Genomic DNA, 27,407 nt, shown 5'->3' with positions numbered 1-27,407 from the left:
GAAAATAAAAGAAAAAACAAGAAAAAATTATGAGGTTTAAAAGTGGGCCAGATGAATACTTGGTTTATCTGCAAATAAAATTTAAGGAGAGGTCCAATCTGATATTGATTTTACATAAAAAATGGAGAGGAAGTTTGGTGACTAAGTGAACTAGAGTAGGTAAATATACCCCGTACTGGACATACAATTTGGTTATATCATAATTAATGACCATTTGTTCGTCTTTCTTTTTCTGATGGGTCACCGTTTTGTTGTTCAATTCCCAATTTAGGGGTATTGTTGGGACATGCATTGTGGTCCATCTTAATATTTGGTACAAATGATATAGCCTTCTGTAGATGAGATGAATGTAATCAATCTTCATTTTGTTAATCTTCTCTTGTTTAATTTTAGTTAAACAATCTATACCGTCGCTTCCAATATGCACCATAATATTATTCTATGAAAGCGGGCGGGTTAGTATTTTGGCCTGGTTGGCTTTTCATCCACCGTTGGTTTTCTTATTTGCATGATATACCAAAATATGTATTCTCCTAACATATAAGGTAAAACTACATGTAATAGACTCTTATGGTCCGATACTTTTCCGGACCCCGCGCATAATGAGAGCTTAGTACATCGTACTGCCTTTTATATTCTCCTGACATATAATTCAATAGCACTAGTAATTCCTCCAACACCATCCACCAGATGAAAGAGCATAAAGATGTAGCTTTTCCCCTTCTTGAATCAACAATATACTCCCCCATATTTGGAAGAAAAAAGTAAAAGAAAAGGAAACTATTGTTTAGTCTCCAAAAAGTTCCTAATAAACCTAGCAATGCTTTGTAATTGAAGCAGCCAACATTGAAAGGGACAGTTGGAAATACCCGCCTTGCTACATTCAAAATTTTAAGAGATGAAAGTTCTTTATTATGCAAATTAAAATTCTTTAATTCAATAAAATTTCAAAGTGTAATAAAGACATATATTAGGCGAGAAAATCCAATTGATGGCCATATCGTTGAGATATTTGGGAGGGGATAAAATTTCAGTGTTGGGTTATTTTCATTGTGAGTTGGAAAGATTGTGTTGAAAGAGAAAGGAGAATAATGAATATCGTGAGAGGATGAAATTTAGCAGGCGATTGGAGATAAAAATTGTGAGATTTAGAAAAAGTAATTTTTTAAGTTAAGTTGAAAAAAAGTATTTAAAAATTAAAATTGCGTTTGGACTTGTAGTTCACTTAAATATATTATGGTTTTGAGAGAGGAAAACATTATTTACTTGAAAAAGAGGTAAAACCCACTTTTTCAAATTTGGAACTCATTTTTAGACTTTTTTTTAAACTCATCTTCAAAATTCAATGAAATATATAGCCAAATAATAATTTAAAGACAAGTTTAAAATATATATATATAAACGGGTCCTTAGTTTCAAGAAGTAAAATTGAAAAAAAAAAGATTTAGTTATATTTGTGGACATCTATGAATACATGTGAAGATGTCAAGATCATCCTCGTAATAATTAGGGGTAGGTCCATTATCTTGTGGGCACATAGTCATTGTCAGGTTTTGTCTCAAGTGTATGCAAGGTAGGTTTCATATGGCAGTTTAGATAGATATTCAATTGTCTCATGTTACATTTAGTCATTTGATCCTTAAAAGAGAAAAAGATGTTGATCATTTTCGACTGTCGCACTTTTCCATTTTGTAATGAATGTTTTCTTTTACTATTATATATGAATGCAAAGTTTGATTGAATTCACAAAACTCTAGCTAAATCTGCCTCTAAACTAGTGGATATCAGGCCAAATGCCACTCAAAAGGAAATAATTATTTGTACGCTCCCAACTCTTTAGTGGAAATGAGAATCCAACTTTATTTTCTGTCCCTAATTTTGAATATTGATTTACCCCAACTTGTTCAGTTGTTTACAGACAAGGAATTGATGTCTGAAGAATCTTTGCTGTACAATTCACCCGGACCACACTTCAAACAGCAGCAAGCCGATAAGAAGAAACAAAAGCCTCAATTACTTTTTCTTCATTGTAAAGTGGTAACACACATGATTGATTCTACCTGGTAGTTACAGTTTAAACTTCATTTTCTCAACATAAATTGAAATTAAGCTGCATACAAGTGCAGAAGTTAGCACAGATGGTGAAAACAAAATATTATATTCCACTTAAGTCACCACCAAGTTGAGTTGTACTCAAGAGATAATAGTAATAAAGAGATAGAACGTCAAAGGAAATTGTTACCCGGCTAACTAACATCCTCGAATTATGAAGAAGCTAAAGAATTGGATGTAGTATGACAGCTTAAGTATACATAATTCTGACAAGCTAGAAGCTAACATCCAAAAACAAGCCGATACAATGGCAGAAGCCCTCTTACCACCCGTCTCAACATGGATGATGCTTGATATCAATGTTGAGTGACCATGACCAGGAACACATGTAACACTTATATCATCATACATGCAGCTTCACTGGTTACAATGTACTATCTTTGCAGTCGTGCAGCACGGGGGGGGGGCATCAATTGCTGAATGACTTGACCTCGCCCAACAGCCAATAGTCAGATCCTCCAATAGCTTCTCTACCAACAAAAACACAATAACTAAATTTCGACCCAGATACAACAGTTGAAGATCTAGTTGAATTGACTCAATTATTCACCCTTCACAAGTTAACCCAGAAATAATGACATCTCAACCAGATTAGAATCCATCATAAGAACATCTATATAACTCATGCCACCACGCACACATCTATATATTATTTAAAACGTGAGGAAAAAGCCCTCTCCTTAAGCCAAGTGGCAACCTTAAAATTAGCCACATGTAACATATAAACTAATTAACTATTAATAACTAATATAACTAATAACTAATTCAGCCATATGGCATAACTATAACTTTTTTCTTAATTAATTAAAAATAAATAACTAAATCCAAATATTGAAAATTTTACTATCTATATATCATCAATATCAATATCATCAATATATTATTAAAAGGAGAGAAAAAGCCCTCTCCTTAAGCCAAGCGGCAGCCTTAAAATTAGTCACATGTAACATATTAACTAATTAACTATTAACTACTTCAGCCATATGGCATAACCAGAAAAAGGCACATATAACTTTTTTCTTAATTAAATAAAAATAAATAACTATATCAAAATATTGGAAATTTTACTATCTATATATTATTAAAAGGGGAGAGGAAAAAACTCTCTCCTTAAGCCTTCTTGAAATATCTTGAATAATATTTTTTAATTGCCACATGTAACATATTAACTAATTAACTAATAACTAATTCAGCCATATGGCATAACCAGAAAAAGTCACATATCTCTAATAATTCATGATTAGTTTATCACTAAATCAAAATATTGGAAATTATACTATATAATACTTAAAAATATTATTAATCAATTTAATAATTTCGAGTATCTATATCCATATATTATTAAAAGGAGAGAAAAACGCCCGCTGCTTAAGCCAAGTGGCAGCCTTAAAATTAGCCACATGTAATATATAAACTAATTAACTATTAACTAATAAATAATTCAGCCATATGGCATAACCAGAAAAAGGCACATATAACTTTTTTTTAATTAATTAATAATAAATAACAAAATCAAATATTGGAAATTTCACTATAAAATGCTTTAAAATATTATTAATAAATTTAAACAATTTAATAAGTTTGAGTATCTATATATTATTAAAAGGAGATGGAAAAGCTCTCTTTAAGCCAAGTGACGGCCTTAAAATTAGCCACATGTAGGGGTGTACAAATGAAACCGACAAACCGCACCAACCCGATAATCCGAGTCAAACCGAGAAAAAAAACCCGACTATGATTTGGTTTGATTTGGTTTGGTGTTGGAAAAAAAAACCCGACCATATTTGGTTTGGCTTGATTTTAACTAAAAAAAGTCAAACCGAAACTAAACCAACCCGACATTATATGTGTAGAAGTTTGAAATATATTTAATACATAAAAATATTTATGGTAGTGTAATTTATAAATATTTCTTAAGTTTTTTCATAGTTTTATCTTTTAACGTATTATTTCAAGCTTGGGCTTATAATTTTTGGATGGTACAATAAGTTTTATAGTTCATAAATGTTAGTAACTCAAATAAATCCTAAACCAAAATCAAATCAATACTAATGCTAATGAAAGACATTCAATTCGATTGTATTATGAATGAAAATAGTGTTGGATATCTATTTTTTAGTTTTTCCATGATTTAGATAAAAATGTATAACTTTGCTAGTGTTTTTAGGATTCAAAAATATTTTGTGAAAAAACATTTGAGAAATTGGATCGGTTAGAGGGTCGCATAGAGGATTGTGTAGCATAATCTATTCCACACGAATAGTTTACCGTAACTATTCAATGCATCTACAAATTATTGATAAATGCATTGTTTGTGAAGTATATGGTTGTGGTGGCATGACGACATCTTTCTCATAACAAAAAAATTCCTTCTCCTTCTCAAAAACTAATATTTATACCCACGCGGACAAATATCAAATTATGATTTAGGTTATTTAGATTGTATGCAATTACGTTAAAATTTAAATCTTCCAAATAAAACTACATATAATTATTAGATATCAGTTAACAAGGACATGAGACCGTTTCTCATATTTCGTACTGGATAACATGTTTTCTTTTTTATATCTGTAGCAACCCAACCCCTTGATCTTAGTACTTGCATGTTATTCTGTGGTCAATTAAAGAATACTAAACATATCACGTTGTAATATGTCTTGTTTGAATATATTGTTTTAACAAAGTTCTTATTTACCACTTTATGTTTTACCTCAAAGTCGAATAAGTCTTATCCTTCTGCATTTTCACCAAAAACAAATCTCTATTTAATCTTTGCTTATAGTTGCTGCATTATTCATTACTTAATATTATTATAATTTCATATGATTTTTTATTAGCTTACCAATTGATTTAATATATTTCTTATTACATTTTTTATAATGATATAAATATAACTTTTTGATTAAAAATTAATGTATTGTAATACTTTTATCCTCGTACTCAGAGATCTTTCATCATTTAAATCTATCAATAATATTCTTAGAGTATTATTTAATTATTTAATATATTTATCCATGAATTAATTCAAAGTATAAATATTCTGACACTCTCTATTTTCCTCTTGATATATTTTTACCCCTATTATGAAATCTTAATTAGTTTTTTATAATAATATTTTATTATATAATCAAAATATCACATTTTATTTTAAGTTATAACTTTGAATTAGTCTAAAATATTAATACATAAGTTTTTAAATTATTACTCCCTCTGTTCCGATTTATCTGAACCTGTTTGACTGGGCACAGAGTTTAAGAAAAAATAAAAACTTTTGAAATTTGTGGTCCTAAACATGTCATAAAGGGGTCCATAGTATTCGTGTGGTTATAAAAGCTTCTCATCAAGGGCATAATTGGAAGTTTAAGCTAAATTATTTTCAAATTTAGAAAGGGTTCATTCTTTTTGGAACGGGCCAAAAAGAAAATAGGTTCACATAAACTGGAACGGAGGGAGTATATTTTAAATCTATTGTGTTTTCTTATAATTATTTTTATATCACGTGCAATTAAAGTTTCTTTCTCGTTTAGTTTCATGATACAAATTTAACTTTTATTTTCGTTACTAAATTACCTAGATGAAACATTTATTTTGTATTCTTAAAATTTTAATTTGTTATCCAATTGTTATTTTTATTTATCTAGTAAAACTTTAATTTTGTGGTCTTTTCCATAGTTTGAGCGTTTTACCATAATTTTAATCTAATCTCAAGTTCAAATCATCTTTATCTTTTATTTCTAATATTAAATATTGTTGAATTTTTAATTATTGCTATTACGTTACGTAATATATAGTATTTCATATTTTCATGTGGCCTTCATTAACTTTCCTCTTTATTTAATATTATTATCCATTTACATCCTTTAATATAATATAGATCAATGTGTGGTTTTTTATTCTTGATATAAATATTTATATTATTTTAAAGTAATACTCAAATTATTAAAATGTTTAAATTTATTAATAATATTTTTAAGTATTATATAGTAAAATTTCTAATATTTTAATTTAATTATTTATTATTAATTAATTAAGAAAATAGTTATATGTGACTTCTTCTGGTTATGTCGTATGACTGAATTAGTTATTAGTTAATATGTTACATGTAGCTAATTTTCCTGGAGTTAGGAACGGAGGAGGTACTTCGTTGTTGGACTGTGCTAAAAAAATGCCTTTGATTTGATGATTGCCAACTCGTGTTTTCTGAAAAGAGAGGAGCACTTGGTTACATTCCGAAGTTCGTTTGCCAAGACTCAAATTGATTATCTACTCCGAAAGTGTGATAGGAGTGTTCATGGATTGCAAGGTTATTCCAAGCGAGAATCTCACGACTCAACATAGGTTATTGGTGATGGACTTGGGGATCGTGAGGAAGAGGGTCGTGTATGGTCAACCCAGGATCAGGTGGGGTGCTTTGACTAGTGACAAAGCGCAGGAGTTGGGGGGGAAAGTTGTTGGCTATGAGTGCCTAGAGGAGCAGCGGGGAAGCGAGCTGTATGTGGACCACGATAGCGGAGTGTATTAAAGTAGTTGCGAGATAAGTGTTAGGGGTCTCGAAGGGTTTCTCTGGCGGCCACAAAGGTGACTGGTGGTGGAGTGAGGAGGTACAAGAGAAAGTGGAAGCCAAGCAAGCGGTGTACTTGACGCTTATAGAGAGCATGGACAAGGAGGCGAAGAGGATGAACAGGGAGGGGTATAGGAGGGCTAAGAAGGAAGCGATTTTAGCGGTTACTGCGGCTAAGACTGCGGCGTTTGGGCGTTTGTATGAAGAGGTTGGGGGCAAAGGCGAGGTCAAGAAGCTATACATGCTACCCAAGGTGAGAGAGAGGAAGACCCGTGATCTGGATCAAGTTAAATGTATCAAAGATGAGGAAATTAGAATTTTGATGGAAGAGGCTCAGATTAGACGAAGATAGCAGACATATTTCAATAAATTCCTGAACTAAGATGGTGATAAGGACATTGTGCTGGGCGACTTGGAGCACTCCGAGATGCACCGAGATTTCGGGTATTGTACGTAAGAGTAGAGGAGGTCGAGGGAGCTATGCGTAAGATGCACAGGGGTAGAGCTACTGGGCCAGATGAAATACCTGTGGAATTTTGGAAGAATGCGGGTAGGACAGGTTTGAAGTGGCTCACTAAGCTGTTCAACGTCATTTTTAGGACGAACAAGATGCCTGATGAATGGAGGTGGAGTACGACGATTCCTCTGTATAACAACAAGGGTGATATTCAAAGTTGCAATAATTATAGGGGGATTAAGCTGTTAAGCCATACTATAAAAGTTTGGGAGAGGGTGGCTGAAGTGAGGGTGAGGACCAGTGTGTCCATTTCTGAGAACCAATTCGGTTTCATGTCGGGGCTTTCGACTATGGAAGCCATTCACATTGTGAGGAGATTGGTGGAGCGGTATAGGGAGATGAAGGACTTGCACATGGTGTTCATTAACCTAGAGAAAGCATATGACAATGTTCTAAAAGAGGTGCTCTGGCGATGCTTAGAGGCTAAAGGGGTCCCAAATAGCATACATTAGGGTGATTAAGGACATATATGATGAAGTTAAGACTCGGATTAGGGCAGCGGGAGGAGACTCGGAACACTTTCCGGTTATGATGGGGTTGCACCAGGGATCAACTCTTAGTCCATTCCTATTTCTTTGGCGATAGACGCATTGATGAGACACATTCAAGGTGAGGTGTCATGGTGTATGTTATTTGCTGATGACATAGTTTTAATTGACGAAACGCGAGATGGTGTTAAACGAGGGGCTGGAGGTTTGGAGGCAGACCCTAGAGTCTAAGGGTTTCAAATTGAGCAAGATCAAGACAGAATACATGGAGTGCAAGTTCAGTAACGGTACCCAAGAAGGGGATATGGAGGTGAGGCTTGATGCGCGAGTCATCCCCAAGAGAGGTAGTTTCAAGTATCTTGGATCTATAATACAAAGTAACAGGGAGATTGATGAAGATGTCACGCATCGTATCAGAGCAGGATGGATGAAGTGGAGGCTCGCTTCCGGTGTCTTGTGTGATAAGAATGTGCCGCTGAAACTTAAAGGTAAGTTCTGCAAGGTTGTAGTGAGACCGACTATGTTGTATGGAGCAGAGTGTGGCCAGGGAGATTGATGAAGATGTCACGCATCGTATCAGAGCAGGATGGATGAAGTAGAGGCTCGCTTCCGGTGTCTTGTGTGATAAGAATGTGCCGCTGAGACTTAAAAGGTAAGTTCTGCAAGGTTGTAGTGAGACCGACTATGTTGTATGGGGAAGAGTGTGGCCGGTCAAGAACTCTCATATCCAGAAGCTAAAAGTAGCTGAGATGAGGATGTTGATGTTGATGTTGATGTGGATCTGTGAGCATACCCGGTTGGATAAGATAAGGAATGAAGTTATTCGGGAAAATGTGGGAGTGGCCACTGTGGATAATAAGATGCGAGAGACGAGGTTGAGATGGTTCGGGCATATTAAGAGGAGAAGAATAAAAGCCCCAGTTAGTAGGTGCGAGCGGTTAGCCTCGGTGGGTAGCAGGAGGGGTAGAGGTATGCCTAAGAAATCTTGGGGAGAGGTTATTAGGCGGGATATGGCCCAGCTGGAGCTGACTGAGGACATGGTCCTAGATAGGAGGGTGTGGAGGTCAAAGATTAGGGTAGAAGGTTCGTAGGTAGTCAGTGTTTCTCTTTGTCTTACTCAATTCGCTAGCATTAGTGTTAGTATGATATCTTTTGTCCATAGATGACTATTACCATCTAGAGTTTGACTGCATTCTTGGATTCGATCTTATTTCATCTTGCTGTCATTCCTACTTGTTGCATTTACCTTTTCTTTTTCAGTCGTTCTCTAGCTGAGGGTTTATCGGAAACAGTCTCTCTGCCCTTCCAGTGGTAGGGGTAAGGTTGCGTACATCTTACCCTCCCCAAACCCCATTTGTGGGAAACTACTGGGTCTGTTGTTGTTGTTGTTGTTGTTGTTACATGTGGCTAGGGGTGTACATGAGTCGGGTTGGTTCGGATTTTCTAATTACCAAACCAAACCAAACCAATAAAAGTCGGGTTTTTTAATCTCGATTTTTCTCGGGTTTTCGGGTTTTTTCGGGTTTTTTCATAAAGTCTTCAAAGTACAAAACGTAAAATTTGTGCTCCAAATATTTCAAAAATCCTAGTAAGACATAACTATATAAGGTGTTTTCAATCAAATAACATAAATATGAGATGAGTCATGGCATTGTACTAAAATATTCAGCAATAAAGATAATAAAATCGCATAAAATAAATATTATTAGTAAACCATAATGAAAACAAACATAATTTAAAACTATGACTAATAATTACTAATATTTACATGACTAAGTCTAGTTATGCAAGGACTAAAATATAGAGATTAAATATGCGATGAATAATAACGTAAGGATTGTTAAAAGACAAATAATAAAGCAGGATTGCTATGTGGTGAACTAATAATACATGTGTTTTTACGTGGAAATTAGCTAATCTAAGGGGCGTTTTGTTTTTAGATACTCATATCCATGTATTGCTAATACACATATTCTTATTCCATATTCTATTGCATGTAACATATAAGTTATACCGGAATTCCATCGTTTGGTTTTAAATTTCGTATAAGTACTTGTGTGGAGTTTAATGCGAAAAACCAATGTGGTGTTGGTTATACGAAGATTATATTAGTAATGCAAGATTTAGTTTTTAAAAAAATAATGTTGTATAAGTAATACAAAATTTTATAGAGATTAAAATTTCTTGTTACTTAAAACCAAAGGATACCTAAGGGGTCGTTTGGTACGCGGACTAAGTTATTCCGGAATTATAATTTTGGGATTATAATCCATGGACTAATTTATCCCACCTGAGAAGTGGGATAATATAATCCCAGGTTTGATGGGATAAGGTGGGTTATACTGTATTAAGATTGGGATTAAATTTATACCATGTTTGGTTGATGGTATAAATTTATCCTGAGATAAATTTATACCGTCAACCAAACGTGGTATGAATTTAATCCCACACTAGGGGCGGCTCAAGTATATGAAGGGCCTAAAGCCAAAGTTTAGTATGAGGCCTAAATTTTTAAAAGAAAGTTATAAGATATATTTTTATTTAAATTCTATTTTTCTAGCTTTTTGAGATACGAAGTATTAATAATCACTACTAGAAAACTACCTAAAACCGTCCAGGAATACCAACCGAAATCGGTCGGAAAACTGAAAAAATTCACCGATTTCCGACAGACTTTAATCCGTCGAAATTAAGCTGGTCGGTAATAAATAGCGACCGAAGTTGATCGCGAACTTCCGACCTAAATTTCGGTCGGTATTTGTAATTATGCAATTAAAAAATGAATTGTCTGGGAATAGAACCAGGGTCTGTACTCTGGCAGGATATCATTCTACCACTAGACCATTGGCACATTTTGGTTTAAGACTTTTTTTTATTTTATTTGTACTATTTAATTGTATTTTCGCGGGAAAATAACCGACCGAAGTCGGTCGATTTTTTAAAATGACTAATTGAAATAACCGACCGATTTCGGTCGGTTTTTTTGAATATTAATTTTAATTTCTTAATACATCTCTCCCAGATACTGAAAAGTTTTTCATCTGGTAGAGATAGTGAGAAATGAAAAGATCAAGATGCTTACTTCAAGAGCTCAGTCTCCTTCACTTGATATGAACCATTTGATAGATACTGACAACTGCAGCCCAAAAACTGCTCAATACCCACAAAAGAAGTACAATAGCCAGGTGAAACAAATGAAGATGACCAATTTCTAAAACCTAAAGAAGGAGCGTTTATAATAAACAAATCACTTCTAATACTTACTGCTCTCATAAGAGAACTCCAGCAAAACCACCCAATTGGCATTACTTTTCTATCCAAACGTGAAACATGAATAACCTGCAAAAAAAAAGGGATACGAGAAAAGGTTTATATTTCCAAGTCTTCAAAAGCTAAAGGGTGCATGAATTTAGTTTATAAAGCACTGTAAACATGAAAAAATTTCTTCATACGAGCAAACAAAATAACTTCATAGTTATGTGTAAGATAGCTCATGTAAATATCTTTTTGACACCAATCAAGCAAAGAAATTTCTGCCGATGCCCATAAGAAATCACCTTGTCAGAAAATCAAAAATACTGGTAGAAAAAATATGTTAAGAAGGGGAGGACTCACCGACCAAAAAGAACCACTCAGCATCTCTAGGAAATTGCATATGCAAACATGCTTCCTGCAAATAACAGAGGGCGTGATCAGCAGAAGTTCTTTATAACAAAGAGTTTGTTTCCGCCAATGACTGCAATATCTAGGGCTAATGCTTCTAGTATATAAGGCAACAAATTGCACCTGCAGATGTTGTAAATTAATATTTAAAAAGTCAACTCATTTATTTCGAGCATGAAACTCAATAAATCGAACAGGAAGAATGTTGTCATTATTTATTTTTTGGTAAGGTAATAAATTTCGTTAAAAAAGGGGGCAAAAACGTGCCCGAATACAGTCAACTACTATTAAAAAGGTCAAACTAACTGACCAACAGTTGCACAAAAGAAAGAATTACCTTGTAATGGATGACCTCAAGCATGTTAGTTTAGCTTTGAATTTGAACAATACTCTTTATTCAAGCACACTAACTACCTTGATTGAATTTTTACTCTTGTCATTAGTAGGAAAAAATTTAGGGATGCATGCTCCAGATATAATTTTAGTTGTGCATACCTTGTCCAAGAAGCAATACTGTATTCGCAGCCAAAGCTGCAATTTCTTGGACCTTTTCACTGGAAAATATTGCTTGCACAACTACATAAAGGTAAAAGAAGAGAACAGTTACTTAAGTTGCTAATAGCTCTAACTTTATAAATGATCAGTACTGATATGATCAGTGGTCAGAAAAGACCAATCACGTATTTAATAAAATTAATTCATCCTTTTTGGAATAACCTCAAGGAACAGAACATTTGCAAGTTGAATAAACATGCAGAATTATTGAAAGACTGAGATGCTCTACGAATCAGATGATTATACTCTTAAGAGGATCCAAAAACTCAGGGAGGAAAAAGAAAGACCAGGATTTATCTGGCTAGAAGATCCATTGAAGATAACAACGATGCTCACTGAAAACCAAACCACCAATCACCTGATGGTAGACAAATACAGTATTGATGAACTTTGAAGGCACTTTTGATATGACATAGTCATGAGCACCTTGGGAATCTAATGGAATAACCCATGTACCCTCCTAAGTCCTAAATGCCACTTGGATTGTGATAGCACAATGCATTATCAATAGAAAAAAGGGAGCTGATAATACAAGGATGGCAATCTTAAAATAAACAAATGAATGTTCTTCATTTAAGCATATCCTCATACATGTAAAACCGTCCGAAGTTTGAACTGAGTGCATATTTGGTGTTACATATCATTTTAATAGGCAACTGAATCAGAAATATTAAAGGCATAATTCATGATATAAAATGCTTCTCCTATTTTAGAAACATGATAATACATGAGAAACAATACCTGAAGTATGTACAAGCTTCTCTGCAGGGTCTTTGCTGTCAGTTTGACTGACAGAAGTATCCATGTCCGTCACCACCATCATGTGAACAGTATGGATAGCATCTGACATCCAAACAGTCTGTGATCCTGAAAAGATGGAACCTTCAATGGCATTACAGAACAGAGTTTTTTATTCTCATGATAAAGCTAAAGGAGAACGCTGATATTCTATGACATAACCTTTTTATATAAATTTCTGAAGCAAGATATTAGTAAACTAACACGGCGTTACATCCCCCAAAAAGAACAAAATGAACACAAAGTTATGAATTGAAAGGGATGGGCTTATACTTGTAGAAGAATCCGGAAAAACAACGAGCTTTCGAACTTTCATGTTGTGAGTCAACTGTTTCATGTGATAAGGAGTCTCTGATCCCTGGACAGAAGTTGCCAGGAACAAGAGGTGAAGATTTCCTTCAGAGTCCAAGATCAGATACTTGGTTGAAGACAAGGCCTGAATGCCAATTGCTTTTGCTGACTTAGCCGGCATCTTGATTGAATCGAAATTATCATCCTTGCTCTTGAATGCCACAAAGCTTGCAATCCATTCTCTGGAATCTTGTCTAAGTCTCACAGACCTTAACTTTGCTGCAAGTTAGAATGCACAATCAGCAGCTGTAGGAAATGACAAAATTAGAGCTTCAAGATCTTAATATGACGGAGAAATCACAGAAAACTTAAAGCAAGTTGTAAATGATACATTATTACATTTTTAAAATAGCAAAAATAGCAGAGGTACCTTAGTCACAAATTAAGACAAGACCAGCCCAAATAAAAGTAAAAAAGGGAAAAGAAATGGTGATGGAAGCAGACATGAAAATAGTAGCAACTAGGGAATGCCAAGAAACGGAATGCCAAGTGTTCGGCACCAAAATTCAAAGAATGAAATTAGGACTACAGTCTTCAGTTCGGTCATTAGCTCAACTAATTCACACCGCACTCTATGACTTTAACAGTGACATCATACAAATCATTGGTGTCATACTTGTTTTGTACTATTTTTCATTAGGGAGGGTCTGTCACAAATGGCGGATAAGGACAAAATATTGCAACCCTAACCTGTTGGTTTATTGTTTGGAACAGAAAAGTTACCCCCTCCATCCCAAAATACTTGACCTACTCTCTTCTGTCATCCATCTTGAAAAACATTACCAATATTTTTAACAGAACTTTTTTCTGCATCCTAACTCCTAAAATTCAAGAAAATATAACTAATGCTAGTTCTCATTATCTCAAGGTCGATTTTGACATCTTTCTAAATAACTACTTCAACCTTTCACATTTCAAAATATATATTTTAAACGTATATGAAACTCAATACAATAATAAACTCAAAAAATACTCTCAGTGCCCGTGCAGGTAAAGGTAGAACTGGAATAAAGCATCACCATCATTCCAACATAAATATGCTAATCCAAGACTGTAACTGAACCAGATAATTTCCATGAAATCACCATCTCATTTAGTTTCTTCACTCTTGATGATACCTTTCAGACCATAGATGTGTTTCGTTTCCAAGACAATAAATGTGTCTCTCGGAAAGGAAAAGAGAGAGAGAGGGAGAGAGAGAGAGAGAGAGAGAGAGAGAGAGATAAGGATATATATATATATATATATATATATATATATATATATATATATAAGAGAGAGAAAGAGATCCATAATGGAAGAGGAGGAGGAGGTGTATCATCTAAAGAGAACTCACAACATAATTAAAGCCGTATCTTTGATAAGTCAAACAAAATATTACACCAGTTACAAGTCAACCAATCAATGGCGCCTCAATCCCAATTATTCAGGGTGTGCTATAAAAATCCCTTTTTTGATAAAGTAAGTAGTTTCATATTCATTGATGGCATCAAGAAGATGCAATGGATAGAAAAGAGAAAGTTAGCTCCATAACATGACTACTTTCTAACATAAGATCAGGAAGTTAGCAAAATCACAAAAAATGATCAATATTATTTACTGAAGCTACAGAGAAGACATTTAGGGATAAAAATCCTTTGTATCCATTCTGCTCTATTCACGTTCATTTCATTTTGATACTAACTAATTTGAAGAGTTCTCTAAAACTAGAGGTTATGTACATCTCACTCTTATCCCTATACGAATATATAAGTCTCTAACCAGAATAAAGTGACGCTTTGACGAACACCCGGCATGTAAATAAACCTAATCTTAATTAATTGGTATCGCTTATAAGGATCCTATTATTATATTGAATTATGTTCTTAGTTAAGTCTGCTTGATTCCAAATCAATTGGATATCTTTTAGCCTGCTTTTCTCCATTTGATTTTAGGTCCTCTTTTATCATTTTTAATCATTATAATATTGCAACTATGAATCGGCACATATGGAGATCTACGTATGACATAACTAAACCATTTTAGATAACATCTCATTATATCATCCATGGGTGTTACTTATACTCTCTAACAGATGTGATAGTATCTAACATCCGTCAAATTCTGTATATCTGCATAACATACTTATATCAATGAAACACATCTGAAGCTCAAATTATCCCAAGCATGACATTGTTGGTATCAGACTATTCTAATAGGATGTATTTACCTAGCATACTAAGAAGGTACTCTTTTGAAGACAATTTAGAAAGTCAAACCCCGTGACTTGTGAAGTTATGGGTCTTGAGAGGGGTGCAGCGGTCGCTAAAGTTGCGGATAAATAGCAGGAAGCCAGTTCATTTTATTTAACCTTTCTAGGCAGCTATTTTTACTTAGAAACTAATCCAAGCAATGTATACACGAAATACCCACTAAAGTATTGCTTTTACATAGAGTACATAGACAAGTTTTAAGGAGCTAATTACCCTGAGGAATACTATGATCTTACCCAATTTTATACAAAGATATGCTGGACTAAACAAAGTAAAAACCTGAGTAACATAGTAGATACATGTTCCTGTATCCAGGCTTAAGCAGTCCATATCACCAGAAATGCAAAATAGCAATTTAAAAGCAATAACCATTAAAACCGTTAGGAGTCCCCACCCTAAGCTTCTCAAATAGCTACAAAAAGACAGCAAACAATAAAGTATTTCAGCACCTGATCCAGTGCGGTTTTCGATCCTTTCCTCCAATACACTATTGGAAGGGAACTTCAATTCCGTAGTGAATTTGTTACCATCAGCAGAACAAATCTCAGCATTAATTCCATTAATCATCCCATTTCGTAAAGACACCTTTTTTATCTCCATCTTATCTTTTTCTAACCCACCATTCAAACTCTTCTTCTCTTTCTTAATAACTCTTCCTTTGACCAATGGCCTCAAGAGTAAAACCCTAACCCCATTATTTTCCCCCAAAATCAGGAACCCAAACGAAAGACTGATCGAGAACACCGGCAATGAACAATCAATCACAGCACACTTCATTAGCTTCACCTCATCATCCCTCAGGTGCTTCACAGCAAAAATCCAAATTTTACCATTCAAAATAGAGTACAGAGCAAACACATTGACATCCCCAACCAATTTCAGCGAAACCCCATGAGAAACCCTAAAAACAACCCCGAATTTACTCCCGTCAAACTTCATATCACTGTGATTGCACACAACTTTCGCCGGAGTAAAACTTTTCCGGGCGGCGTTGAGGATGTAGAAGCGGAGGAGAATGGAGGAGCCTCCGGAGATAGGAGAAGAGATGAGAAAGAGGGTAGAAGGGTTAGGGTTCCGGAGGAGGAGGAATGCGGCGGAGGAAACGGGCGGAGGGAGGGTGGTTTGAGGAGGAGGGAAGGAGGAGGAGAGAGAGAAAGGGGAAAAAGAAGGGTAGAGAGAGATAGAGGAATCGGAATGGAAGAGAGCTAAAGAGAGAGAAGAAGGGTCAAAGAGGAAAGAAGAAAAGTGAGGGGGTGGAGAAGGGAAAGAAGGTGAAAAGAAAGGGGGTTTTGGGAGAAATAGCTGATGAGCTTCAACGACCATTGTTATTGTGAAACTGTAATGAAGTTTGATGAAGAAGAAGGAGGAGGAGAAAAGGGAATGGGTTTCGGACAATTTGGATTTTGGACCGGTTCTTGGGGCAATGTTGATGTTGATGTTCGGAGAAGAAGGAGACGAACCATTTCTTTTTTTGCAATTAATGAATTGGTTTTTGTTTTGGTTTTGGTTTTGGTTTTGGTGGTGAATAATGTCGTGAGTCGTGACGCACATGAAAAAGGTAAAGTGGAGATGAAAGAGAGAAAATTGATGGGTAAGCTAAAAGCCCTCAACTATTTCACTAAACCAGATATTTACCATAATGAGATAAGTTTAGATTAAGAGTAAATTTTTTATAAGCATTAATTAATAATCTAATATACTAATTAACTAAAAGTTAAACTATGTTTGTAGTCTCAACAAATATTGAGGTTTTAGGTGTTCTTGGCCTTTTACAATGTTAAATTTAAGAAAATATCTTTTTTAGATCTCTTACGTGTAAAAATAAATTTTCCATGTGTAAAAAAAAAAGATAAGGTCATAAAACTAAAAACAAGTTTGTAAAATGCCAAAAAATTAATTGACCCACAAATATTTACACTCCCAGCGGTGTATATAACTTTTTGACGGTATCCTAATGAGATATTTCTAGTAACTTTTGAAAGCTTTGGAAATTTTTGCCAAAATATTCCACAAACCTTCTAAGTTTTGAGTCCTAATTTTATTAGAGTACACAAAGCAATGTTGTTGTGAGAACATAAACAAGGGAAGCCATGATAATATAATTCATTGTGCAAATTGAAAAAAAGATTAAAATGGAGTAAATAGAACGGGAGTGAAGTTGCAGATTACGGTCTAAGTAGGCGTTTGGAAATAAAAAATATTTTAAAAAAGTAAATTTTTAAGTTAAGTTAAAAAAAATTATTTGAATATTAAAATTGTATTTGTGCATGTATTTCACTTGAAAAATTATTACAGATTTGTGAGAGAAAATTATTTTTTACTCGAAAAAGAGATAAAAATTACTTTTTAAATTTAAAACTCATCTTCAAAAAATTGTAAACTTGTCTTCGAAATTCAGTTAGATATATAATCAAACATTGATTTGAAAATATTTTTTGGAAAAAAGAAAAGAATTATGTCCAAACGGCTTCTAAGATTTGATTTGACATTCAGTATTCTTCTTTATTCTCATCCCCTATTATTTACTGACTTACTTCTAGGCCTAAAAGAGTTTCTGAAAAAGTAAATAAATGAAGAGATGGGGCTGTTCTTATAGAAGAATTTTATAACATTTGCAACAATATTCAAGATTCAACCGTTGGAAAAATCACCAGACGAGGGTAGTTCAGTGAGCATATGGATCTGAACCATATTAAAAGTAGAATTCACCCAAACTATATACTCGTTTTGGCAATTGGAAAATAAAATAATGTTCAAATTCTGGATTTTGCCAGGTGCTTTGTTTGACATTCACTGTGACCTTCCACGTTCGTTGGCATTATTTTATATACGGCAAAGGGCCAAATATATTCCAATACTTTCAAAAATGATCTAAGAATATTGCTCGTTATATTATTGGTTTATCTATACTTATGCAGTCATACTTTGGGTTCAAATATACCCCTTATTTAAACGGAGGTACACGTGTCATCATCATGTTGGTCAATACTAAATATCTCTTAATTAATTAAAAAGACTCATTATCCATACCTGAAAAGCAATTTTTAAAAGTAATTTATTTTTTTGTAAAAACTGAAAAAAATTGAAATTATTTTTACTAAAAACTGAAAAAAACAAAAATATTTTTTTTTTCAGTTTTTACACAAAAACTGCTTTAAAAGGCTGAAAAATATTTTCTAAACCAATATTTTTTTAAAAAACTAAAAAATAATAATAATTAAAAAGTAATTTTCTAAAGCAATATTTTTTCAGTTTTTAATTAAAAATATTTCAGTTTTTTTCAGTTTTTAATTGCTTTAGAAAATTGCTTTTCAATTTTTTTTTTCCAGTTTTTACAAAAATATTGTTTTAGAAAATATTTTTCAGTTTTTTTAAAGCAGTTTTTTTGTAAAAACTGGAAAAATATATATATTTTCGTTGTTAGCAGTTTTTAGTAAAAAAAATAATTTAGTTTTTTCCAGTTTTTACAAAAACAAATTATTTTTCGGGTATGGGTAATGAGTCTTTTTAATTAATTAGGAGATATTTAGAATTGACCAACAGGACGATGACACGTGTCCCTCCATTTAAATGAGGAGTATATTGAACTCAAAGTATGACTGCAGGGGTATAAATAACTCAATAGTATAACGAGGGGTATTCTTAGACCATTTTCGAGAGTAGAGGGGTATATTTGGCCCTTTGCCGTTTTGTATATGTATTAAAGGTTAAATCGGAACACCCTTAGCAAAAAAATTTGACCTAGTTATCGTGTAGTATTTTCTCCAAGTTTTTTTTTTTTTTTTTTTGGAGCACTCTCTTTATCTTAGACAGCATATCTATCTTCTCATTCGCCCCTCTCCTTTTTCAGCTGTTCAAATTAATTCCTAACAACTTCTCTGATTTGTAACTTCATATGGTATTGCATTAGCCAATTTTCGTTTCGGACAGGTTGGAGCAAGGCGTTTTTTGAGCCGAGGGTCTATAGTAAATAGTAACTCTATCTCACACAAAGTAAAGGTAAGATTGCATATAGTCTATCCTCCAAAAACTTAATTTCCGCTGTGTATGTTGTTGTACCGTTTGGAGCAAACCAACATTTTGTTTCGGAAATTAAAGTTTGAGAACAATGTTTTTCTTGAGCCTATAAGTCTATAATAAATAAGTCCATCAAGTACATGAACTAGATGATAAGATTAATAAAAGATTAGTTTTAATTGAGGTAAGAAAAATGGCATCCCAACTCCAAACTTATATTATATTCTAAAGCATGTGTTGATGAACATAGATTATAAAACAGTATACTTAATGACTGTTAATGATATGAATTATTAGTATTAATTTTAAAGAAGACAATGCATCAGCAAATCACATGTTATGGACTTAAGTAGTTAGGTCTTCGGCACATGGCTGTTTTTGTGTTTCAAAATAAAGGTAGTTGCTGATATATACTCCAGCTTATGTTTGGTAAGGCCTAAGGAGCGAAAGGAAAGTGGGAGGAAGAATTGTGGGGTTTTGTTAATTAAAACAAAAAAGGTGTGAATAGAAAAATGGTGGGAAATGAAATTTTGAATTAGTTCATTTTACAAAAGAACGTTGTATTAGAAAGAGTAAAATTTTTGTGCTTATATATGGAACCATTTCTTCTAGCTCTTAAAGAGTTGAGAAGAGAGCAAGTCTCGCGTCATAGTCGCTCGGCTTCGGCAAAAAACGTAAGCATTTTATGTGATTTATTCCGTCATTTGAGTTCGTCCAAATTCTGTGATTTGAAGTGCCGCTATCACAGAATAGTTATTCCGTTTTATATTAGGAGAAATTAATCTAAAATATCGGACAACTGTAAAAAGATTAAATTTCTTAAGAACACAAAAAAAAACTTGTGGGTTCGGAATTTTCTTTTTTTTGTTGTCTTAAACTATAAGATATATTGGTAAGTTGCGATCGCCATAATGATGTGAACAACAGTCGTTGAATACAGCTAATATCACAACATTAATAGCCTGTTTGGTCAAGCTTCTCAAGATGCCAAAAATATTTTTTTTCTCAAAAGTACTTTTTTTTTCTAACTTGAGGTATTTGACCAAGCTTTTTTCGGGGAAAAAAGTATTTTTGGGAAGAAGTAGAAGTTGTTTCTGAGAAGCAGAAAAAAAGTAGTTTCTTCCCAAAAGCAGAAGCAGTTTTGACTTTTTTTCTTACAAAAAAAAAACCTTAACAAAATATAGTATATACCAAAATAACATTTAAACCTAATACTTAAGATATTAATATATAAATATTTCTTATTATTTTTAGGATAGCTTTCTAATATATAATGACTTTAAGGGTGAATGCTTTTATATTTGTTGAATGATTTTTAATATATTTAACTTATATTTAAAGAATTAAGTACTTTTAAATTTTATTTTTATATTTTACTTAAATAAAATAAAAAGATTTAATTATTGCTTGTAATAATAAATTTTTAATATTATTTATTTACTTATAATATTAATTATTAAGTAAATATATTCATATCCTTATTCATAATTTGATACTTAAAAGCATTTTCTGAAAAGCTTGGCCAAACACAAATTATTGCTCAAAAGTATTTTTCAGAGTGATTAGCTAAACACAAACTACTTATCTCGGATAGTATTTTTTTTTAAAAATATTTTTAAAAATAACACTTCTCAAAATAAACTAATTTATTCGGATGGGCCAAACAGGCTGTAAAGCACTTTAAACCGAAAACAACCGGATGTTATGAGCGCACTACTAGTAGATAAATATTGAGAAAAACGTGTCATTTTTCAGTTTAGTAGAGCACTGAGACCTCAAACAAATATGTCCTCGCATTCATAATACAACAACCACCAAATGAAAAAGGACCAACTTTATTAACACTATCGGTGTAAATTATTTTGTACATATTAGCGTATTTCACATGTGCAACAAATAATTGTCTTATTTTTTTAGTATTAAATTTTAATCTTTATGAATAATTACTCGTAGTTAATATTTAAGTGACATGATAATATACATAAAAAAAACATAAACTCAAGAGGAAACGATGAACTTACATTGGGGGAAAATTCCAGTAATGAAGATTGGGTATTACATAATGGAGTACAAAATAGTTTAACAAACTACAATAATTAAGATACCAAAAAGGCAAATATATAAAGGACAATAATTATTTATCCTACAGTTTCATCATTATTCATTCTCCGGAAATGACCCCACGAAAAGTCGAACTTGCACATTAACACCCCACTCAATTAGTGAAATTTTTCAGAGTGGCCCCAGCCTCACAAGCTTTAGCTTCAGGTGCTGGCTCCACCGTCGGCGACGGAGGAACCGCCGTAACTAGCAACTCAGACGGCAGATCCGGAATACCCTTCAAGTAAAAAGTGTAAAATAGCTTGAAAGGGAAAATGATTTGCTGCAATTTCACTTGACCGGAAACCCCTGCAAAGATACCGGATCCACCGGTAACGGCAAGATAAGTGTCCTCGTAAGTCAAGTACGATCCCTGAACGGCGATGTGACCATAATCGCCGAAGTAGAAGCTGTAAATAGCTTCATATCGATCCCCTTTCTTTTCCTCTTCGTGTTTGATCAAAATGCAGAGTCCAGCCGTTATTCCAATTCTCTTCTTTAGGTCTCCGGTATATAGCTGAAATATTATATCAAGAATCAGCATAACAGTAATAAAGTAAGAAAAGATTCGTTTTTTTGTTTCTCCTCGCGTTTGAGTATTTAGTTTCTAGTCTCTTTTCTCAGAAAGTTAAAATTGGAGATTTTGTAACAATAAAAAAAAGGAACGTACTTTGTTGCTAAAGGGGACAAGATCTCCAAGTGAATTGACATTCTTTTGGCTCAAGCGAAGATAAGCAGGGCTACCACGGTCACGTTCATTGAGTTCGTAGACACTTAGTTCTTGAACTTTAGCTGAAATCAACAAAATTCACAAAAAAAAATTAAAAAAAAACGCAAGAAATTTTAAGTATGTATCATAGATTTCACATAAGGTGATTGATATTATGTGATAAAGAAGTTAAATGTTCTTACTTGTAGAGGAATCAGTTGAGCCGCTCTGGCTCTTGCAGTAAAATGACTTGGAGTTGGTGGAGGTGCCGAGTTTAAGAGATTGGGAAATGAGGGGGTTAGGGAGTTTAAAAGATCGGATCTTTTGAGAAGCAGAAGTAGTTGGAAAGCTAGAGGTTAGCTTAGCAGAGGAAGAAATGGTTCTAAGAGCAGCAGAGGCTGAGGAGGCAGTGGCCATAGCTGCTGAGGAATGAACTTGCAAATGTGTTGGTTTTTTTAGGGGAAAATAAATGACTAGAATAGAAAGTTGAATGGGGTTGTTGAGGCTGATGAAATGAAAGGTGATTAACTATATAGTGCTGAGGGGTCCAAATTCCATGTGTGGAAAATGGGAATATCATAAAATTATTATTAGTATAAGATCTGTGATTCATGATTTGATGGACGGTGTAGGATGTGTTAATGGGAGTTTTGTGTGTGTGGAGAGTGGAGACTGGAAGATTGGGAATAGTCAAAGACGCTTTCGAGGTGTCTTCTCTAGGAATAAACAAACAATGTTTTGCCAATGTGGGAAATAGTGTCTCCACGTGGTTTTTTGTTCTTGGTGGTCTGTGCCGCTTTGGATTGGCCTACGGGGAAACTCGCTTTGTGACTTTGACTTGTAATCCGTCAAAACTTCTAAAATCTGCTTTTTTTTATAAGTGTTTTTTTTTTAAAAAAATGACTTTCAAAAAAATAATTTTATTAAGAATCAATTTGTGTTTGATTAATTAATTTAAAAAATACTTTTGAACATAATTAGTATTTGATCAAATTTTTGAAAATTGCTTCTAAGTGTATTTTTCTCAAAAGTGTTTCTCACAAAAATACTTTTGAATAGAAACTATATTTTTCTTTTTCTCAAAAACTACTTCTGCTCCTCCACAAAATAACTTTTCCAAACACCTTAATTTTTGGCCAAAAGCACTTTTGGAAAAGAAAAAAAAACTTTTGACCAAAAAAAAACTTGGCTAAACAGGCTATTAGTCTTCGTGTCCTAAAGTTGTGAGTTCTAGGAGGCCAGAACCAAAATATGGTTCTTTTAGACTCAAATAACCAAAATGTGTGAAAAAAATTGGGTGACCATTTTATATATAATGCTCTTTTAAACGGCGTTATATCTTAACGGTCGTTTGCCCAGTTAAGTATAGCGTCCCTTTAAAATGCGCTATATGTATAAAACCTTTTTGAAATGCGCTATAAGTATAAAGCCTTTTTGAAAGACTCTATATATATTATGTGGGCCCACCAATAATTCTTCTAGGCGTAACTGACTAGTTTAATAACTAGCATCTTTATGATGTTTTTATTTCATGTATAATATATTTTTTTCATCAATGTTAGTATTTTTTTTTTTTTTAAATAAATATTTTTTTCATTTTACATGGTACTTGCTATATGACATGTATAATATTATTTTTTCATCAATGTTAGTATTTATTTCTTTTTTATTTTTAAAATAAATATTTTTTTCATTTTACATGGTACTTGCTATATGACATGCATTTATTACTTTTGTTATCATTAGTTATATACATACATGACTTACGTTAAACAATATTTCATTATTAAGGGATTTTTTTCAAATGAACTAATAATATTAAACATAATAAAAATACATTAGCTCAAATCATTTTTTATATACTAATTGACATTGCAATAATGATTCATATGTATAAGAAATACTAAAAATGTATTTACATACTTAATTATTTATGTGTCACCATTAATGATTAATTGAACAGTATTATCAAAACAAATAACTTTTTAAATTTATATTATTAAATTATTCACAATTTTATCTCCAGCACTATTTTATATTAATAATAATACATACAAATATAATTTTCATAATAAATAATTTATGCTACATGCTTTGTCTGACCTTGTAAGTATTTATTTATTATCAGGCTCTACATCTATGCATAATTATACGTACTATATCTTTCCTGCGATTAACTTATGCACAGTATTATGAACTATTGGTGCGTTGAATGTGGATTAGGTATTTGATGTTAATAGTAAAAAAAAATAGATAGCGGAAAAAAAAGAAGAAACATAATATGATGTTTTAAATATTTATAAAGATGTATTTATCAGATGTTACTGTGAAAAGATTGTCTCCGGTGATGTTAAGTAATATCAGTTATTATCACTTCATTTCAAATACTTATTATTATTTATGTGTATTTTATGTAAAAATTAATTCTTATTATTTATTATATCAAAAAATACAATATATTAATATACTATTAACTATATTATTTTAATGAATAGATATAAAATACTTTATTGCTATTCACAGAAATTTTATTTAATATGAAACTTTATTAAAATCTTTCATTAATTGCTATGCAATACAATTAAAAAAATCAAACTATTTCTTATGTCTGTATAATAATGTTTGCTTAATATAAATAAATACTATGGTAATTAGTAATAGTATGTTAAAGTTTGCAATAGTATATCATTGAATCATTTATAACGTTGACCTTTTTTCACCATTTCATCTTTAAATATGGCAAAAATCCTTTACGATCAACGAAATATGTTAACAAAATATGTATGAAACAACAAAATGCAAAACAACTTAACGAATAAATATTTTAAAAGACTTGAGAATATTTATGAATGGATTTTTACAAAATCCTTAACCTAATTAAATAAGGCAAAAAACAGTCCGGGGTACAATTATTTGAGGTATAACGCCTTAAATAAGGGCGCTATACACAATTGAACTATTATTATGTCAGTTAAGCACAAAAGAATTATTGACGGTCCCACATAATATATATAAAGCCTTTCAAAAAGGCTTTATACATATATCGCCTTTCAAAAAGGCTTTATATATAAAATGGTCACCAAAATTTTCTTCCACACATTTTGGTTCATCCAAAAGAATCACATTTTGGTTCCGGATCCTTAGTTCTAGCCTTACTAGTTATCTATTTCTCCGTCCAATAATACAAGTGTAATGACTATTCTTTATTGGAACAAACATTAAGAAGATCTTACTTGTTCCCGATCATTCAGCCTTTCTTTTTCTTAAAGAAATGATGTAAATCAATCAATAAGGAATACAAGCACAAGAGCTCCAAGCTTGTCATATATATAATAGTAACTGATGTGGTCATTCCACAACCCCACTGCACATGCACAATTTTCATTACTTCGGCTTTATCCAGAAAACATGCTAATTTCTAACTATTAATAAGGGGAATAAGCACACAGGACTGTTTGGAGGGCATTTTGGTAATTGCATGTGAAATGGAGCAATCCAATTGGATAAAAAGGCATCTTACTGTAGCTGCCATAGAGATATTTGAGTTGACTAGACCGAATTGCCCCTGCTTATCTCAACATACCACATTATTCAAAAGCTTTATCATTTGCAAGGATACGAATTTTCACATAGCCACGTGCGTTGTACAAATATTTGAAAATATGGGGCCCATTTAGGCCACGTGGCTGAAAGTTAAATATAGTTTTATATTAGCACTATAATTTGTGTATTCGTTGTTTTGCCATACTACTACATTGATATTCCAATTTAATTTTATGGCTATTTGTGTGCTAACTGCTAACTTTTTTTTTTAATTATATAACATAAAAAATTATAATTTATTGTTGGCATTTTGACAATATTTGATAAAGTTGAAAAAAAAAATTACTTGAAGTTAAAAAATAAACTATATAATTGGCAGTTAAAATTGTGTTTGGACATAAATTCTATTTGAAAACAAGAAATTGAATAATTATTATTTGAATTGAAATAATCCTAAAAGTGTTTAAAATAACGGTTTGCCACCATCTCCAGTGCACTCACTTAACTATGCAATAATATTTTAACTTGTAAAATATTAATATATCTATACAAAAAAGTATTTGACGTGAAAGATGGCAATCCAGAATATGCTTTTTCAATTTTCAAGAATGAAATATAAATATGATAATATTTAAGTTTAAAGGTATACGTATAAATGTTATTAGAATTTTAATAAATATTTTAATTTTGTATATCATCTAAAAGAAAGGTAGAACGGGAAACAAAATATCAAAGCGACTTGGTATCCTCTTTTGACAAGATATATAATCCGATAGTAACTCACGAATTCAAATTTCAAGTAAATCAAAAGCTAACTACTGGAAGAATAAAAAATCCCAAGAAAAAATAAAAAATAACATAAAATTCAAAATCCATCAAAAATCATAACCCAACCATTAAGAGCCCGTTTGGATATAAGAATTTTTTTATTTTTTTTCGAAATTTTTTCACTTTTTTTCGAAATCAGTGTTTGACCATAAAATTTATAATTTTCACTTGAAGATTAATTTTGAAAATTTTCGAAAATATGAAAAAATTCAAAAAACTATTTTTTAAAATTTTGACTCACAAAACTTCAAAAATAACCCAAATTATATTTATGTCCAAACATAACTCTAATTTTTAAATATCTTTTTTATTTAGATTTTTTTTTTCACTTTTTTGTAGAATTTTATAATTCTTATGTCCAAACGCCCACTAAGAACGCCAAAAAGAAGAATCCAAAAATTTAAATTTTAAGAAAATCAAAAGCTAACTAATGAGAAAACCAAATCCAACCCTGCCCCACCTCAACAAACCTAACATCAAATAAAATCGCAAACTAACCATTAAACTCAAAAGGAAAGAACCGACAATTTTACCTATAAAAAAATCACAATCTAACAAGTTAAACTCAAAAAGAAAAGAAACCTATAATATATAAAACATGCAATCTCTCTATTTAGTGTTGCACACATATGAATCTTTTAACTTCTGCATTGGCCTTTTAATTAGTACGATGAATTAACACTATCTTTGATTTACTTGAAATTAACACTCGATTTATTTAAGAAATGCATCATTTTGGCCAACTTTTGGCATTATTGATCAAGGAAATTACTATTCACTATGTAATACTATACCGCTCTCTAATCTATATTTATTAAATAAAACCAGCGCAACTTTGATTCGATAGGGACTAATTTAAAAATACTTGCAGATTTAATTAACTACACTGATTATTTTTCAAATAAGCTCAACA

The 27,407-nt window shown here is 32.4% G+C and overlaps 3 protein-coding genes across 8 annotated transcripts; 1 reads left to right on the top strand and 2 right to left on the bottom strand.

Moving 5' to 3' along the window:
- Window positions 1-2,139: 2,139 nt before the first annotated feature.
- LOC104120115 (uncharacterized) lies at window positions 2,140-16,805 on the bottom strand. 6 transcript variants are annotated; one of them, XM_009631834.4, is made up of 8 exons: window positions 15,747-16,803; window positions 12,968-13,264; window positions 12,638-12,778; window positions 11,837-11,917; window positions 11,294-11,348; window positions 10,943-11,017; window positions 10,761-10,828; window positions 2,140-2,577 (listed from the first exon to the last, which is right to left on the bottom strand). In XM_009631834.4, the coding sequence occupies exons 1-5, from the start codon at window positions 16,618-16,620 to the stop codon at window positions 11,320-11,322; spliced, it is 1,422 nt and encodes a 473-aa protein (XP_009630129.1). In that variant the 5' UTR covers window positions 16,621-16,803; the 3' UTR covers window positions 2,140-2,577; window positions 10,761-10,828; window positions 10,943-11,017; window positions 11,294-11,319. The 6 variants fall into 6 exon arrangements, with proteins under 6 accessions (XP_009630129.1, XP_033508452.1, XP_033508455.1 ...); XM_033652561.2 differs by having other exon boundaries at window positions 11,298-11,348; XM_033652564.2 differs by having other exon boundaries at window positions 12,638-12,763; window positions 15,747-16,801.
- LOC138904621 (uncharacterized) lies at window positions 7,860-8,234 on the top strand. Its single transcript, XM_070193125.1, has one exon. The coding sequence runs from the start codon at window positions 7,860-7,862 to the stop codon at window positions 8,232-8,234; it is 375 nt and encodes a 124-aa protein (XP_070049226.1).
- Window positions 16,806-21,315: 4,510 nt separating the features above from the next.
- On the bottom strand, window positions 21,316-22,589 carry AOC (allene oxide cyclase). The gene is given in 3 exon segments (NM_001302515.1): window positions 21,316-21,931; window positions 22,085-22,206; window positions 22,327-22,589. Coding segments are annotated over 3 exon segments (738 nt in total). The 5' UTR covers window positions 22,541-22,589; the 3' UTR covers window positions 21,316-21,529.
- Between the last annotated feature and the right edge of the window lie 4,818 nt (window positions 22,590-27,407).

This window comes from Nicotiana tomentosiformis, chromosome 2 (genome assembly GCF_000390325.3).
Source record: "Nicotiana tomentosiformis chromosome 2, ASM39032v3, whole genome shotgun sequence".
In the NCBI taxonomy this organism is placed as follows: Eukaryota; Viridiplantae; Streptophyta; class Magnoliopsida; order Solanales; family Solanaceae; genus Nicotiana; species Nicotiana tomentosiformis.
The sequence above is the reverse complement of the archived record's forward strand: the minus strand, read 5'-3'. Positions and strand labels throughout refer to the sequence as shown.